Source organism: Rhamphochromis sp. 'chilingali', assembly GCF_963969265.1.
Source record: "Rhamphochromis sp. 'chilingali' genome assembly, chromosome: 16".
Lineage (NCBI taxonomy): Eukaryota > Metazoa > Chordata > Actinopteri > Cichliformes > Cichlidae > Rhamphochromis > Rhamphochromis sp. 'chilingali'.
In genome coordinates this window covers 27,231,723-27,249,675 of record NC_137943.1, presented here as the reverse complement: position 1 = coordinate 27,249,675, position 17,953 = coordinate 27,231,723, and the positions used below count along the sequence as shown (strand labels likewise).

General features: G+C 40.1%; 1 protein-coding gene across 2 annotated transcripts in view; it reads left to right on the top strand.

Moving 5' to 3' along the window:
- Positions 1-17,953, top strand: part of tep1 (telomerase-associated protein 1) — a 38,849-nt gene that overhangs the window by 3,861 nt on the left and 17,035 nt on the right. For both annotated transcript variants that reach the window (XM_080907603.1, XM_080907602.1), the window contains exons 5-28: positions 348-512; positions 598-735; positions 1,029-1,100; positions 2,386-2,498; positions 2,989-3,146; positions 3,500-3,609; positions 3,733-3,811; positions 5,833-6,025; positions 6,355-6,631; positions 6,747-6,899; positions 7,064-7,132; positions 7,592-7,710; positions 7,840-7,908; positions 9,414-9,557; positions 9,640-9,931; positions 11,093-11,214; positions 11,367-11,480; positions 11,926-12,043; positions 12,187-12,369; positions 13,184-13,371; positions 13,462-13,621; positions 13,981-14,160; positions 14,264-14,356; positions 14,953-15,088. In XM_080907603.1, coding sequence (XP_080763729.1) covers positions 348-512; positions 598-735; positions 1,029-1,100; positions 2,386-2,498; positions 2,989-3,146; positions 3,500-3,609; positions 3,733-3,811; positions 5,833-6,025; positions 6,355-6,631; positions 6,747-6,899; positions 7,064-7,132; positions 7,592-7,710; positions 7,840-7,908; positions 9,414-9,557; positions 9,640-9,931; positions 11,093-11,214; positions 11,367-11,480; positions 11,926-12,043; positions 12,187-12,369; positions 13,184-13,371; positions 13,462-13,621; positions 13,981-14,160; positions 14,264-14,356; positions 14,953-15,088 — 3,445 coding nt within the window. The remainder of the gene's footprint in view (positions 1-347; positions 513-597; positions 736-1,028; positions 1,101-2,385; positions 2,499-2,988; positions 3,147-3,499; positions 3,610-3,732; positions 3,812-5,832; positions 6,026-6,354; positions 6,632-6,746; positions 6,900-7,063; positions 7,133-7,591; positions 7,711-7,839; positions 7,909-9,413; positions 9,558-9,639; positions 9,932-11,092; positions 11,215-11,366; positions 11,481-11,925; positions 12,044-12,186; positions 12,370-13,183; positions 13,372-13,461; positions 13,622-13,980; positions 14,161-14,263; positions 14,357-14,952; positions 15,089-17,953) is intronic.

Genomic DNA, 17,953 nt, shown 5'->3' with positions numbered 1-17,953 from the left:
GCGAGTTATAAAACAACAGCAACAAAAATATCACCCCTCTTAGAGTTGTTATGAAGAAGGAAATTACTCATAGAGACCAGAACCTACTTTTTAATGCTAATAGTTGAGCTTTTTTAGTGAGAGTGAATTGCTTCTGGAGCCAGGCTGAAGGGCTCATTGAGGGAACTGCAGTTTTGGGGGGGTTTTCCACTTTGGTGTTTGCTTAATTTTTCAGCCCTGATGCACACACATCAGGTATTCTCAAATAACCAATTTAAAGTGGTGCGTCATGAGAGTAAGCACAGCTAATGAATGGTACACATAATCATGTATGTCATATATTATATGGTCTGTCTGCTCCAATCTAGGTGGCACTTTACACTCGACAGAAGTTAAATATTCGGATCACTGCGAACTTCTTATTGGCTCTGGCTGCCAACCTGCCGCCCACCAAGCCACATGTCCGCAGATACTTCTGTGCTGCTGTACAGCTGCCGTCTGATTGGCTGGAAATAGTCAGAATCTACAGTACAGTAAGTCATAATGATTATCTGTTGTACGGTCTGGACGATCTGGATGTACCAAGTCTGTCTTCACACTACAATCTGATGTTTCCAGTGCTTCAGCCGCTCTCTGCCGATGTGCCTGAAGAAGGCGATGGCTGACAAGTTCAAGCAGTTCAGCGAGTATCAGCTGGCCAAATACAACACACGCAAGCACCGCTGTAAGCACAACCGCAACAAGCGCAAAGCAAAGGTACACATTCAGTGATTATGTTCTCTCCTAAACTTTTAAGGTCTCAATGTGGAAATTAAGGCCTAACCAAGTAATACTAATTTCACCACCTCTTTAGTGGGGAAAAAACTTTAGTACTAGAGATGAACACTTTGCTTTTATTGTTTTGTTTTTGTTCTGCCTCACTGACTCAACCAGAAAAAACTGCTTGTGGTTTCTGTGTTTGTGTAGCTGACTCTAAATTCACTTCTTATACATACATGCTTTAAATATCTGTATCTGACCACACATATTATGGCATCTGTGACTTCCAGAAGCCAACCGATAAACAGATCAAGGAGTGGGCGGACTTGGTCAGATCAAATGCATCAATTCTGAAGAACTTTGTAAGTCAATACACTTTACTGTTGTGTCACTAAATAAGGCGCTTCCTTTCAGTTCCTTTCTGTCTTTCTATTTTTTTTAGTTACTGTTTAATGAAGTGCTTTCTTAAAACAGACCTATTATGCTCGTTCTTATTTCCTGTCATATATACAAGGATATAACCAGGCTTTACTAATTAGTGAGGCCCAGAACTTTATTTTCTCTTAATGTTTTATATTTAAGTCATAGTGCTTGTGCTCCAGTGACTAGCAGAAAAGGCTACACTTTTGAGGAGACAACATCCTGCTTTTTCAAGAGTAACTGTATATATAGAAATATGTATATGGAGTTTTGTGTGTATAAAACAATTAATTAAAACAAAATACAGATTCATTCATTCACTGGAAAATAAACTAGCACAAGGGAAAAGTTACTTAATCCATATTTCTGTCTCTCCTGTGCCGGTGGCTCACTCTTCCTTCCTAAACCAACCAATTATCCATTCTTATGAGTCATGCTTCAACCAAACCCCCCAAACACAATCCAGTGAGAGGAACACTACGGTGGGCTGTAACTCTTTAGAATTTCCATGGAGTTATTTTAAAGTGAAAATCATCTTGAGCATCACACAATGATTCATGTTACCAACTACTGTAATAGGCATATTACTTGCTTGCTAGCACGCAGTTGTACCGCCTTTTGCCTTGAGCACAGAAGCTCCACACACCTGCTGTTCAAACCAGTTTTTGACAAACGACCAATCAGGAAAAAGTTGACTTAAAATGAGAAGAGCTAAAACAACTTGTTTCAGAGAGAGTATGAGTTGTTCTTATCATGAAAATCTGCTAACTACTAAGAAATTGCAGCTTCTAGCCTTCCAGTAGTGTGCACCTTTATGATTTTATGAGTGAAAACTAAACTAAAATGTGTGTTTCGTTTTGTCGTGTAAATAATTATATTTTGCTGTTTATGTCAATTTTCTACACGTCTTTGCTGAGCACGGTTGGATGTGCACCTGCTGCTGCAAGCTTCTGTGCAATGGGCTTAATCATAAACGTAATGGATCTCATAGATTAAGCAAAGTCTTTTCTGACCTAAAGGGAAAAGTGCTAAAATATAAAAAGAAAGGACAAGATTGTGAGATCATTTAGTGCAGATTGAGTTGAAAAAGTTCCTGCTAAACAACTGAAAAAATGAATGACTCATTCATCATTTTAATATTGCTTTTGTTCTCTTGAAGAGCCGTTTTTCTACTCTTGTTTAAACGTCGGCTATGGCTGCTTTATTTGTGTCTGTGATTGGATGCAGTTGCAGTTAAAGGTGGTGGATAAGAAGCAGAGCGAGTTCAGCATAAAGAAGATGATCAAGAGGCTTCACATCAAAGAACCGGCTGAACACGTTATGGCCATTCTGGGGAAAAAGTAAGACCTGCAGAATTGTGCTTCAGAGTTTGTTTCCTTTCACGTTGCATAAGCACATTAAAAAAAACATGTAATTCTCATGCTGTTTAATTATGCTTCGTCCACAAGTCCTAATTTTTTTCTGGTGATTGACACCTTGTATCTGTTTAGTTGTATGTTTACAGATGCTTGTCATCATATCTGTTCGAGAACCATTTATTAAAATCTTTCTGTACTGGCTATAAATGCTGGAGATAGGAAGTTAAAGTCTCGCTAAAAATATAAATGTATGCAGTGTTTTCATTTTTTTTGCACTAGAGGTGCATTATCCTTTCTAATTTATAAGATAGCTGGTATGTCTCAGAGAAATGAATTTGTACTCAATTCTTTGTAAAATGCAGCACATTTTTGTTGGAGTTCCTGTTTTGACCCTCTTTGATATTTATTCTTTAGAGAAATGAAGGTAGAAATCAGGTGCATATAAAAATGCAGTGTTTTTTGTTGTCATCAGGTATCCAGCTGATGTGAAGGCATTCACACACAGTGGAATGAAAGGCGTGTGGGACAGGGAGAGAGCTGGGCAGCGAATGAAACTTAAGGAGCCGCAGACGTGGGAACGGCTGCTCAGTATGGAGGGCAACAAGGCCGCCACCTGGGAGAAGCTCATAGGTCTGAAAAACAAAAAGCTTAGGCTTTCTATTGAACTGAACAACGTGCACGGGCTTGTTGACCACAGCAGTGCAACCACTGAATCACTTTACCAAGCACATGATGATAGGAAAAAAAAATGCATCATCTTTCCCTCTGTGTGTTCAGTGTGTTTCAGAGGTTCATTCCTTCAAGTTAAAAGCCCTCAATCACTCTTTACAACACATCAATGAATTTTATGTTTAAATTAGTTATTTAATATTTAGTACAGCAGACTTTAAAGTAGACAGAGCATGCGTGTATACATAACCTGCAAATACTCAAAGATAAACATGATTACACACACACAGACAGATAATGTCTCCCCTTCGCAGACACCAAGTCTCTTCCATTCATGGCCATGCTGAGAAATCTGAGGAACATGATTACTAAGGGCATCAGTGAGGCTCATCACAACAAGATCCTCAGCAGACTGACCAATGAGGTGAAACACACTATAAATCTTTATTTTAAAGCATATAAAAAGCGAGTAAAAGATGAGTGAAATTGTTTTGCTGTTGAAATTAGCTCATCAGGTTCTCTGTAACTGTTTGTAATTTGTTTACAGAAAGCAGTTGTTCAGAGCCGACAGTTTCCTTTTAGATTCCTTGCTGCCTACAAAGTCATCATGGAGCTCTACGCTATGGGTGAGATGCACTATAGTGCAAAAAACGTTCCATATTCATTATTAAATCAGTATTAGTCTATATTACATCAAATAGGCTAAAATTTAGATGATTCATTGGAATGTATAATTTGGATCAAATATTGGGTGTAATGTGAGGGGAGGCGGGGTGACCCTACAGTCACAGCTGGAATATTTGGGATTTTTTTTTTTTTTTTTTTGGCCAATTGACTGCTATTGACTCTGCCAAGATAAGATAAGATGACCTTTATTAGTCCCACAGGTGGGAAATTTGTTTTGAAATTTGTTCAATCAGGTGATTAATTGGCACCTTATATTAGGGATGGGAAACAAGAACCAGCTCTTGTAAAGAACCGGTTCCTAGTAGTCCAATTTCTTGGAACTGTTAGTCTGCTTGCCTATCAATTCCCCTGCTATCAGCTGATTTCAGTTCATGTGTCTAAGAAGGAAAAGATTGGCGCAGTCTGCAGCGTAGATATGGACCTTGCTTTTATTTTTATTGCACAAAAGGATGAGAGCACGATGGTAAAGTGGAAACTGCATTATGCTGCTAATAGAACCTCAACTTATTTCAAGCACTTGCGCTGAGAGCATGCTTACACTAAGCTATTCAAAAACCCACAGTGATGTTAAAGCTGAGTGAATGTCAACACAGGCCCAGCAGCCTGACCCTGAACTTCAACAAGTTCACTGATAAGCCGTAAGGCTTCAGCCTCCTTTTCTATTGGTTTTTGTTTCTACAGTAGAATTACTGTGGTCATCTCTGCTGGTTTTCATCATTGCTTTGTGTTCATATTTAAATACTAAGAGAAAATCATATGTGTGTCATTATTAGGATAGGGATTTGTGTTTGTATGTGGGGCTCTAGGCTAAGGTTTATGCTATTAACTGGTTATTATGTGACAGTGCGTTTCAGCATGAAAGTTGCACGAAAGTAACGGAACGAGTAGTATAATGAATTACTTAATTGCTCACAGGAGAAGGCAACACACTGCATTACTTTTAAGAAAAGTGTTCTGTGTGATATGTGTAATACATTACATTTTTAAATAATGATCACAACACCATTTACAACGAAGACAGCAAATACCTCCAACATTCACAAACATTTGACCGCAGAGCATGCAATTTATTTGCAAAAATGCAATGTCTTTGACATACTGCTTAGAGATGGTGGTGGCTCTCAAAGCAGAGCCAATGAAAATCACTAAGAAATCAAATTGATAATTGATATTGACAATGGAATTGCAATTGCTGAATTCATATCAGTTCTGATCTGGTTAGGGCCTGTGCTATAGGGCAACTTCAAGCTTTTACTCCCCAAAACCAAATTGCAGCATTATTTGAAGTGAGCCCTAGGACCATCTCCAAATTGAAGGCTAAGTTTCAATGGTGGATGTCAGAGATGGGCCATGAAGAGGGCATCCCAAGAAGACAACAACACAGGAAGACAGTTTCCTCATCCTGGCAGCACTAGGAACTGTAGGCAGTCTTCTACAGTCTTGGGGGCCAATTGGGAACAGCCAGTCTCTAGTCTGAGAGGGCTGCCATGTCTGCCCTTTACTGTTAGGCCCAATTGTACTGATGTCTGCAACATGTGGACTGTAAGTAATGAGTTTACAATCTGAATCAACTTCAGGCATCCAATCCAATAAACTACACCAAGCAAGAGTCAATAGCAGAATAAGCTGTTTGTGATTAGCAGAGAAATTTTGGGAGGTTACTCAACTCTGCTGCTCAACCCACAAATACGTTTTCCTTACAAAAATAGGACCATTTAAAGTGAAATAAACCGGCTTTCCAACAGTTTAAGATTTATTGCCAAGAGCATTGTTACAACTAAGAATTAATCGGCCACACAAATTTTCATACTTTTTCTGCTAAGTTTATGTGACCAGTTTTAAACTAAAATATGTCAGCAAAATGACATAAAACGTAACCCTCCATAGATGAGGTGTAAACATCTGTGAAAAACAAAAAAACACACATAGCACTTCTCCTTTCAATCTTTTTTTCTTTTAGCCTCTGCAGTACAGCAACAACTACCCTCTGCCAACAAGATCCTGATGGACATCCTGAAGAAGATTCCCAAAAGCCAGCGCTTAAAGCGGCTGACGTGGGAAACGACTAAAAAGAGCAGGATCAGGCTGACACTCAGGGTGCCGTTTATCTCTCGAATGTATAGAATGAAGAAGGCCCAGCTCATAAAAGCCAAGTATGTGAATGTTATTTTTGAGTTGGTGATAATTACTTTTCCTTTTAGCTTTAGTTAATTTTGGAAAAAAACAAAAACATTCCTGGTTTGCTAATCTTTACACTGCATTGTTTGGATGTTTTCTATATATAATTTGCTTTTGCAGTGATGCACAGGTTACAAAAGCATCACATGAAGAAAATGTAAATATATACTGCCACAAAACTGCTTATAATGACATCGAAAATGTTTTTATGTTGCAGATCGGTTCAGATTAAAATGTATTTGGTAGTGAGAAAAAGAATCAATCTGCACAGAGTGTAAGACTAAAGTTTTCTGTATGTGTGCAGTCAGAGGAACTACACTGTTGCACTGTTGGACCGTTACCGTAAAGCTCTGGAAACTGCCGTTCAGATCTCCTGTCGTCACAACGTGCCTCCGCTCCCTGGACGGACACTTATCCTGCTCTCTCCGGGCATCTATTACGATCAGTCTGCGATCAAGAAACTGGACTTCTGCCTGCCTCCTGACCCAGAGGAACAAGAAAATGAAGAAAAAGAGGCAGAAAACCCAAAACCGAAACGCAGGAAGACGAATATCGAGGATCATGACAAACTCACTCCAAGTGTAACTCCCTATATTTTTATTTATTTATTTTTTTGTGTCTGGAAAAAGTTTGGTATATTAAAATGACGGAGCCTGTTAACCTCTCCACCCATTTATTTATCATGTATCTTGACAGAAGATAGAGGTTGCAGTTTTGCTCGCTCTGATGATCTCCAGCAGTACAGAGGATTGTGAGTTGTGCATAACTTATTCCAATCAGTGGGAAGAAGCAAAGCTGAAGTCTGATGTCCTGTTGGAAAATGTCAGAAGTGTGCTCAAGCAAATAAAGGTCCATATTCTGTTATAGCATCTTAATCTTTATTTGTTTTTGATTTGAGAAATGAAGATTATTGCTATTAGTATTGTTCTTAAACCAAGCATGGTAAACTATACTTATAGTTGTTGATAGAGGACAACTGTGCAAACTGCTATAAAGTTTGCTTTCTTTTGCAGAACATTTATGAAGACAACTCTGAAGAATGTGACACAGCTTACTTTGACAGAATATTAAAGAGCAAAAAGGTTAGTTTTTTTTATGTGTAATTTGTGATGATGCGTTTGCCTGCAGAGGTGTAACACAGGAGTTGTTTTCACCTACACTTTCAGTTTTCTGTTTCACGCTTTCACTAACATCTCTCTGAACTGTATTTTCTTACTCTCTGCCATATCGTTTTGAGCTATTTTTATAACAAAAATATTTAATATGATTAGTTTTTAAATAATCCTGCTGTATCCCTACTGTTAACTTCACTCCTTTCACTCGCAAACAGCAGCTTTAATAATAGACTTAAGTTACTGTTTTCATTGCCTGGATGGGTCATGAGCTTTACAGTTGCAGAATTTTTCGTGCCTGTACATGGCACAGATGAGTATCTACAGCTCCTGTAAGAAGGTGGCACAGTACTGTTTTTCTGCCTGCTTTTCAGGTTCACTCACATAAGTTTCTTTCTTAAATTCACTTAAATACTTTTGAAACCTCAGGTGAGCAACATCATCGTGCTGTCTGAGTCCTGGCTAAGTACAGAAGTCAGCTTTGTCATCAGGAACTACAGGACGGAAATAAACAGCAGTTCCCTTGTAGTGCACATTTGTTCAGATAGGTAATGGTGGTTTTTTTGTTTGTTTGTTTGTTTTTATTTATTTTTGCTGTTCTGTCAGGAACAGCAAAAACGGTCATCACTGGGATGATAAAACTCAAATATGCAATAATTTGCAATGTTTGGTTTTAGTGATGGAAACTCAGAAACCCTCGACAGGAACCACATAGTGCTGACAGGCTTCAGTGAGCAGGTGCTGAGGTAAAATGCATAATTTTTTATTATTCATATAAACGATATAAATGTTGCATCCATTGGCACAGTAAGGTGTTATAATAATATTGATAACAACAAGCGTTTATTTCACTTGATGTTTAGTCATCGTTCATCTTTTAGCCAATATGATTGGTTTCATTGTGGCAAGAAAGTAAATATTGATGCCACTTCTATATTTTTTTGGTTGAGTGTGAAACTGGAATCAACAGCTGGTTAGCTTAGCTTAACACGAAGCTGGAGAAAAAGAGCCTCTTGAGTAAAATGTAATATCACATTTGTTTAATGTCCTGAAAAACTAATAATAATAGCAGCAGGTTACTCTGTTAAGCCATTATCTCAACACTATTATTAGAGTTACAGTGGAAAGATGCAAAATATATGGGAAGAAACATCATAAAACTCCAGCTAGGACCTGTACTGAGCACTCACTGTTGAAGATAAGAGATAAGATAAGATAAAACTTTATTAATCCCTCGGGTGGGTTCCTCTGGGAAATTCGGTTTCCAAAAGCACAGCACCGACAGAAGTTACAGTTACAGAATATTATATATATATACACACACACACATATATAAATACAGAGACATATATAAATAAAATATACGAAGGGGATAAATAGAATAAATAGGAATAAAAATACAAGTGAATTGCACATTTCATGTATTGAGGTCTATTGCACCATTGACTATTAACAAAAGTATTGCACAAAAGGTATTGCACAGTGAGGTGAAGAGGCACTACAGCTTAGTTGTTCCCCCCTCCTTTGTCCTCCTGTTTCCCCTCCCTCTCCCCTCCAGAGAGGAGTTAAACAGTTTGATGGCGTGTGGGACAAAGGTTTTTAAGTCTGTTAGTTCTTGTCTTGGGGAGAAGCAACCTGTCACTGAACAGACTCTTCTGGTTGTTAATGGCCGTGTGCAGAGGATGCCCAGCATTGTTCATAATGTCCAGCAGTTGTTTTTAGTGTCCTTTTCTCTGCCACTGTCACCAGAGTGTCCAGCTTCATGCCGACCACAGAGCTAGCCTTGTTTGTCAATGAGGTTTGTCAATGTGCTTCTGGAAGCAGGTTTTGCCACATCACAGGCATCTGGAAACACCTCGAGGAAGCATAAGTTAAATGAACTTTTATTTTCATCCTGATGTGAAAATTGCACGTTTTCAGCAGTTAAACCAATTTAAAAGGATCCTTATAAGTTTTGGATGAGATTAACAAAGCTTATAAGGATTTTTATTGTATGTAATGACAGAATATAAGGTTTAAAAAAGGTTTTTCCACTGGAACGTCCAGTGATGAAGTGGAAGGGGCAGCTGGTCACACCGAAAGTGTGCCCCTCCCATAGACAGAACCTGCCTTTAGTGTTCCTTTGTTTCTAGTTGTCGCTAAACTAAGATGACCAGCTGCATATTATTGTATGGATACAACAAAAGTTTATAGTTATCAAGAAAGTCAATAAATATTTCCCCCCCAATCCTTTTTTTCACTATTTGACCAGGTTTGTGGCAGAGAGAGGATCTTCCAGGCTGCTCGATCACGTGGAGCATTTGGACAAATTATATAACATTCCTCCACCAGAGGGGGGTCAACACTCTCAGACCACGAGCAATCTGGTCTCAATACCAACAAGCCCAAAATTAAGGTATGTTTTACATTTTAAGATGTTTTTTTTCCTCCCTATTTCTCCTCATTAGTTTAACTGTAGTTCCTCCCTCCATCCTCAGATGGCAAGGTGTGCGGGTGTTCATCTCCTCCACATTCAGAGACATGCACTCTGAACGCGACATCTTGGTGCGGAGCGTCTTCCCAGAGCTACGCCGGCGCGCTGCACCACACTGCCTCTACTTGCAAGAGGTAGAACTGCGTTGGGGTGTGACAGAGGAGGAGTCTGAGCGGGCCTCAGAGTTATGCCTGTCAGAGGTGTGTCGCAGCCAGATGCTGGTGGGAATCCTCGGGGAGAGATACGGTCAGGTGCCCCCCAAACCTGACCTACCAGACCTCCCACAGTACAGCTGGGTAAGACTTATGGAACAGACGTAACAGGACAAGCTCTGTAAATGTGACCGGGAAAATACTGGAAAGTACAGAACAAACAGAAAAATATTCTGACCAAACCTGTCACACCGACACTAAACTTAAATGGATTAAGTTATGATCTTTTACAAGAAATCTTTGTAATAATTAAGGAAATGACAGTTGAGTCTAACAATACAAGAATAAATTATAATCCTATATTCCAGACATTAAACAACCAGACTTCTGCCTACATGAATTATAACATTTGTAGAAAATGGTACCAACTATCTTACTAACAACTTACTTTATGCCATATTTATATACATATAAAATTAGATGTTAAATTTTAGATAACAAGAGCAACATATTATAAAGGCAGTCTCTGTGAGAACCAGTTTGCCTCAAAGTGCTTTATATTGTAAAGTAAAGGCCCTAAAATATTACAAAGAAACACCAACAAGCACGGTGGCACGGGGGTTAGCACTGTTGCCTCACAGCAAGAAGGTCCTGAGTTCAATTCTACCATCAGTCAATGGTAGAGTCTGTGTGGAGTTTGCATGTTCTCCCCGTGTTTGCGTGGGTTCTCCCTGGGTACTCCGGCTTCCTCCCACTGTCCAAAGACATGCACTTAGTGGGGTTAGGTTAATTGAGGTCTTTGTCTATGTGTTAGCCCTGTGACAGACTGTACCCTGCCTCTTGCCCTAAGATAAGCTCCAGCTGACCCTGAAAGGGATAAGCGGAAGCAAATGGATGGATGGACCAACAAGCACCTGATCCTCTACAAGGACGAACTTAGTGACTGTGGGAGGGAAAAACTCTCTTTTAACAGGGAAAAAATCTCAAGCAGAACCAGGCTCAAGGAGATAAATTAGCACAGTAATTAACTTCATTGATGATAGATACTTCGATAGGTGTTTAATAACTTTATATAACTATTGTGAAACGCGTGAACATTCATATTAGTGATTACATGAAGGTTAAGAAACCTAAAGTGCTGTAGTAGTGCATAACATATAACATTAGAGACAAAAACATCAAGCATAACAATAAATGTGTCACATACCTGACATGTTAAGATGTACAAACTAAATTTAATGATGACTTTTGTTTTAAGTTATAAATCTGAGTTGAAATGAAAGATGAATAATGTATTCTTTGCAGCTGGCCTCAGCCCCAGCAGGTCTGTCCATCACAGAGATGGAAATCCGTCAGTTTCAGGCTCTTTATCCCGACGTAGCACACCACCGAATGCTTTGCTACTTTAGAGATCCGAACATCATCAAGTATGTATTTTAATATTTTAATTTGATGTTTTTATACATTTTATACATGTTGGGTTTTTGTTTTTTGGGAGTTGATTTAAGTATAGCAGTCCAACAGCAGTATAGCAGAAATGCATCACATTACTTTATCCAGTATTTCTATTGGTGTTCAGTTCAGTTCCTGTGGCTTGGAGATCACATTTTGCTCCTGAATCAACGGACGCTGCACATAAAATGGCCTCTCTGAAGGGAAGACTCTTGTCCGGTGATGTCAAGGTCACAGAAAAGTGAGTCGTCTCAATCATGCTTATAGCACTAAAGCCATAATCTAAGTAGTTTAAAAGTATGCTCTTTCACTGTATGCTCTCTGCTTTTGTTTTTTGGTCTTAAATGTTATGTTTGTACCAAAGTTAAAAGCCTTAAAAGATGAGCAGGTAGGGAAAAGGTCTGCAAATTGCACCAGTTGTATTTTACTTATTTATGTGTCTCACCCCACAGACCATAATAAATAACTAATAAGTTTGATGTGTTGATGTTAATTATTGTCAAATTAGAGTCATAAAGGACATCTTTTATATGAACAGAGTCGCCTGGAAATGTCCAGGTTTCTGTTCGGATCTCTATTGGATAAATTAAATATTTAAATTAAATTTAATAAGAAAATTAACTTGTTTTGTTCCTGCTTTTCAGTCCTGAAAAAGTCACATTTCACTAAATTTCTCTGTGGTATAGTTATTCGTGTGAGTGGGGAGGCGTTGTGGATGGGAAACCATATCTGAAAAACCTGGAGGACTTTGGCAACGCTGTGCTGGAGGACCTTTGGATGGCTGTCAAAAAGCTGTTTGTCGACGTGAGTCTGATAAGCTCTGATTTTGCTTGTAGAGGTAGAATCTTCTGATATGATCCACTTCAGTATCTTTATTCTTAGATTTTCTTCAATGCTGCACCTTACTAATCGACTCAATAAACACTTCATAATTATACATCTCACAGGAGGCTGAGGAGGCTGCATCAGAGGTGTTGGAGCAGGAGGTCCACCAGGAGGCGATGCAGAGGCAGTTTTTTGGCAGGTCGAAGCTTCTGTCTAACGCTGTGGATTTGGTGGAGCAGGCCCAGACCAAAGGAGGGATGATTGTGGTGGAGGGAGGACCTGGAGAAGGAAAAACTGTCTTCATGGTAAATTTCTGAAAGACTTCTAACCTGCTGCATGTGTAGGAAGTGGACATAATGAAAGAAACACCACATGAAGGCATCAAAATTGATTATGGCGTCTGAACTTTTTGAATGTTTTAGAACGAGGTAGATTTTCTGGCATTTTTGCTTGTAACTAATTGATTAATTGATTGGGAGTTTCCTCTCCAAGTTGCATAACAAGCCAACAGTCATTTATTATCTTGTGCACTTCTCAAAGACTCAAGCTCAAAATCTCTAAAAACACATAGTTAGATTTTTAACCTGTAACCTTTTAGGTAAGGAAAGGTTTCATTCTCTCTACCAGGCAATCCCAATTATCATAAGAGGCCAAACATCTTCAGATTTTCAGATGAACGGAAATGAAAAGAAATGCGTTTGAGTTCACGTACTTACTTAGTCTTTACTTTCCAGCTAATTTTCCAAGCGGGCTTTTTAGAGCAGCGGTCCCCAACCCTTTTTGTGCCAAGAACCGGTTTATGTCCGACAATATTTTCACGGACCGGCCTTTAAGCTGTTGCAGATAAATTCAACAAAATAAAACCAGTACCGGTATCAAAAAAGGAAGATTTATTCATAACACACGGGAAAAGACCCAAGGAAACCGAGTTAACGATAAAAACGATTAAAAAAATAACCATAAAAACCCCGAAAACCATAGAGTTCACACCCGACCCTCAACTCGAACTTTGTTTCTTGATATTTTTATTTTGTTTCATTATCTTTTGAGCTGGTATTCAGAGCTCATATGGTCAAATATATTCTGGCCTAAATGTAAATTTATTGTTTCCACACACAGGCTGCTCTAGCTGAGGCCCTCAGGACTGGAGTTAAGTCCAGGAAAAACCTCGTCTGCGATGTAATCTCTTACTCTACAGCCGCCAGCCAATCAGCACACTCTGTGGAAAAACTCCTTCGGTGTCTTGTTAAGTGGCTGAGAAAGATAAAGGGCACAGAGGAGGAATCGCCTTTTCCTCACTCGTATAAGTAAGTAACTTTTTGGTCATGTAATCTGTTCCCTTACAGTGGTTTCCAGCTGTCTGTTTCATGACCGATTTTTTTTTTTCCTTTTCTCAGAGATTTGCTGTCAGAGTTTCACTCCACATTAAGTAATATAAAGAGGAACAAACCTCTGGTGCTGCTAGTTGATGGGGCAGATCTTGTCCAGGATGGCAGAGGTCAGGTCAGCTCTGATTGGATCCCACAGCAGCTTCCACGGGTCACCTGGGGAGAAAAGGTGCTTCATCACACATAAAAAAATAGCAAAGATTTGCAACTCGGATACATTTATTTCAAGGGACCTGCTGCAATTTTACTTATTATAAGTTCAGATACAGCCCATGTTAATCAAATAGATCCTTTTATCCTCTGGTGTGCACAACTTTTATTTTGCATTAAAATATTTGAAAGTTGATGACCTGCAAAAACGAAATCTTATGTGCAGGCGATAAACTCTCCATAATTTTTTCATCCCTGTCTTCATAAACTTTTTTTTATATGTGTAATGTGCAGGGCTGCTCATCCATTTATTTACTTTCGTTACGGTATGTTTCAGTTTTAACTGCACTTAATCTCAAATAATCCTGGTCTTAACAGGGTGTCTGTTTGGTGGTGAGCATCACGTCTAAAGCAGCTCTGTTACAAACACTAACCAAGAAAAAAGGGACGCTCCTGTTTACGCTGGGACAGCTTACCTTGCCAGACCGAAAGGAGATCGTTCAGAAGGAACTGGATGCATTTGGCAAGAAACTCAGCGACTGTGCTTTCAACAACCAGGTTCTTCTTATGATATCTTTGAATTCAAAACATTCTCTGGATGGTTAAATTTGTCTTTTATATCCATCTTTACACTATGTCATGCTTGTGTGTGTTTGTCCAGCTCCAGACACTAATATCCAAGAAGGGAGCAGTCAGTCCTCTTTACTTGCACCTGGCTTGTGAAGACCTGAGGAATTTTGCTTCTTTTGACAAGGTTCAAACTCACTGCTTTAGCCCCCTTCTCTCTGGTATTTTAATTTATGTGACAATTTTAATCTAACACGTAACTACAATAAAGGTAATAAAGAAATGCTGAAATATTAATACAGTGTTTGGTGGAAGATTACTAAAATACTTGAATATTTATTTAATTTTACATATAGGAACATGGAGGTGGGTAGAAAAGTAATTTAACCAGTAAATCGACACATTCACACTCAGCTCTCTCTTCCACAATAAACCAGTGTAGGATCTGCTTGACTGCAAATGAACTGTTGTGCAAATTATTTTGCTTGGTATACATTTCCTCTAAACTTTAGACTTCATTGTCAGCCTCCATATCTGTTCCCACATTAAACGGTCTTCAACTTGCCGGCTCCTTATACCATGTGATGTCCAGTAGTCCATTAGAGTAACCAACTGCCAGGAGAATTTGTTGTTTACCTGTTTGCCCTTTATCCTGCCACCTCCTGTGTGCAGAGGTAGCTTCTTATGTACACACTAGTTGCATCCTATATTTAAGAAAAGGCATCTTTGTACATCATTGTCTGGAGTTCATGTGTGAAAGCGGCTTCTGTGTTTGCGTCCTAGCTGAAGGAGAGCCTGCAGGACTTGCCGCAGTCTCTGAGACAGCTGGTGCAGTACAGCCTGCAGAGACTCTGCTCACAGTACAGAGGCATGCTGGGACTCCGCTGGGCCCTGGCTACACTCACTGTCAGCACCACAGGTATGATTGATGTCCCAATATCATATGTTAACTGCACATTTATTCTTGAATAAGAATAGATAGTAGGGGTGCAACAATACACAAAATTCACGGTTCGGTTTGATACTTTGGTGTCACGGTTCGATATTTTTTCGATTAAAAAAAAAAACGTTCATGCCTTTTTAATTTGTCATTTATTAAATTTTCACGGCACATTCCGCACCACATCTCTGTGCGTTCATCATTTGTTTGAAGCCAGCTCACCTCCTGCAACTACTTTTCCGAGAATACGTGCTTCTTTTGTGGTTCGGACTCCTTCTGACATTTCTTTGGAGGTAGAGGAACATCACAGTAATTGCTTAAAGGAGCTTGCTTCTTCGACATCTTTAAGAGTTCTAAACAAATGTCTGTCCTCCTCCTGAAAATCTTATGTATGCAAACACGCGTTGCAACTTCTTATCTTGTGCCCGTTTTTTATTTTGACAGCGAATGCGCACCTGCGGACCACTTATGTGCAGCCCTGGTTATTTCGCTTGTCATATTGCAGCCACAGAAATTATTTTGTCCATGAAACCATAAAGCTGCACTTTCTTTTTGCCTTACAGTCTGATTTGTCATAACTTTTCCGTTTTGTGGCAAGCTTTTCTTTGGCTGTCACTTCTTCACCCTGACCTGTCTTACTTGGCTCAGCAGAACTAAAATATTGTGGTGAGCTCAGACAACGAGGAGACGGAGGTATCGTTTGGTCTTGCTTCCCGTGAGCTAGCCAGGGAGCACAGCCGTTTATTGACATCTGCAGAAGAACACTGCCGCTAGCTAACTGCTCAGCGCGGCAACAGCACAGCAACAAAAACACAGGGCGCCCTCTGACCCCGGAAGAACACACCGTAGCAGCGAGAGGGCGTCACCCGTCACTATGGCAACATAAACAAAACATAACTGCACAAACAGAACCCCGAACAGCCCTGACCCGCTACATAGCCCCCACCTAAGGGGTCAGTCGTCCCCGACGACCCCATTACCCCACACAAAGTCCTGCAAATGTCCAGGTGCCTTCTTTTGGCACACCGGCCGGTCACGACCGGCGGGGGAAAAGTCACTCGGGTCAGAACATGGGGTGCCACCATCATCCCACTTCTGACACCAATGTGGCGAGCTCAGACAACGAGGAGACGGAGGTATCGTTTGGTCTTGCTTCCCGTGAGCTAGCCAGGGATCACAGCCGTTTATTGACATCTGCAGAAGAACACTGCCGCTAGCTAACTGCTCAGTGCGGCAACAGCACAGCAACAACAACAACAACAACACACAGGGCGCCCTCTGACCCCGGAAGGACACACCGTTGCAGCGAGAGGGCGTCACCCGTCACTATGGCAACATAAACAAAACATAACTGTACAAACAGAACCCCGAACAGCCCTGACCCGCTACAATATGTATCCTGCTGCTTTTACACACGCACTCACATAACGCTCAGCGATTCTCTGCGCGATCAACCTCTCACATGTTTAAGCTTGCTGCGGGAGATTTCACTTGTCATGTTTGCATAGTAAGCTAACAATTGATAAGACTATGTCAGAGGAATTGGTGCGCAAATTATCATCACTCACCAATCAGTGCTGTCGCTCTCTATACACAGTTCGCAGGATTGCAAAGTGAAAGCAAAAAACAAGCGCAAATTCAAACGCGATTTCAATATGTCACATATTGACAGTGGCTCACCAATGCCAATGACATAATTACCCAGCTACATTTCCGAAAGAATGCAAAACCATTGACATATATTTTTCCTTCCTATGATAGCCTGACGGGCAGGGCAGAGATAGATTTTGGTAGCCCGACTGGAAAAATCGGGATGTCGGCGATTTTGCGAACCCTGTATCTGATTGAGGAATCACTCATCTTTGGAAAAGAGTTTATTACAGAGAAATGTCTCTTTCCAAAATAAAAGCTATACTATACGCTTCTTCTGGGCTATATTCTCAGCAGCATATTAAACATATCAGGTCCCCATAAGAAGAATCATGTGCTAACGGCTGTCTAAATGACTCGGGTAAAGTTTGTAGCATGCGTGCTTGTTGTTTTTGTCTGCTTCCACTTGTCTTTGCACTAGGACGATGTCGGTGTAAATGTGCAATCATATTTGTTGTGTTCCCACTAGTGCTGTCAGCGTAAATCTGGTTGAAATGACGTTAACGCCACAACACGGCAAATCTCCGTTAACGAGCTACCGCAGATCGCCCATGCATGGGGCTGGACGGCCAACACCTTAACAAGCTAACTGTGCTAACACACTAGCTCCCACCCATGTAATTGAGCATTGCGTGGCACATCCAACATACTGTTTTACTTTAGTCCATGACGCGCTTACCTTCAGGGTCATACCTCACATGAAAACCAAAATAGTTCCAAACGCCAAATCTGAATGAGGGTGGGGGAGGTTCAATTTGCCATGTTGCAAGGAGAGCTTAACTTCTGTCTCGCTAGCTTGCCCTGCGCTCAGTGAATCTGCTTTCGACTACTCCGCCTAGGCTGCACTGTGGAGCGCAGATCCACTGAGCGCTCAACACAGACAGCATCGTCAGAAGGAAAGTTGATAAAATAAATATAAAATTTATTTTGTATTGTTCGATACATATGGGTACCGAACCGAAAGCACTGTATCGAACGGTTCAATATCGATACGAGTATTGTTGCACCCCTACAGAGTACATACACGGTGTAAAATACAAATTACTATCGTATCATCATGTTTTTACAACACCATAACTTTTACCTCCACTCATCAAAGTTAAATACCTCCACCTTTGGAAATTTAATTGTAAACTAAATATGAAGTAGTAACTTAGTAAACAGAGACATTCATTGAAATTCACCATTTTCCTC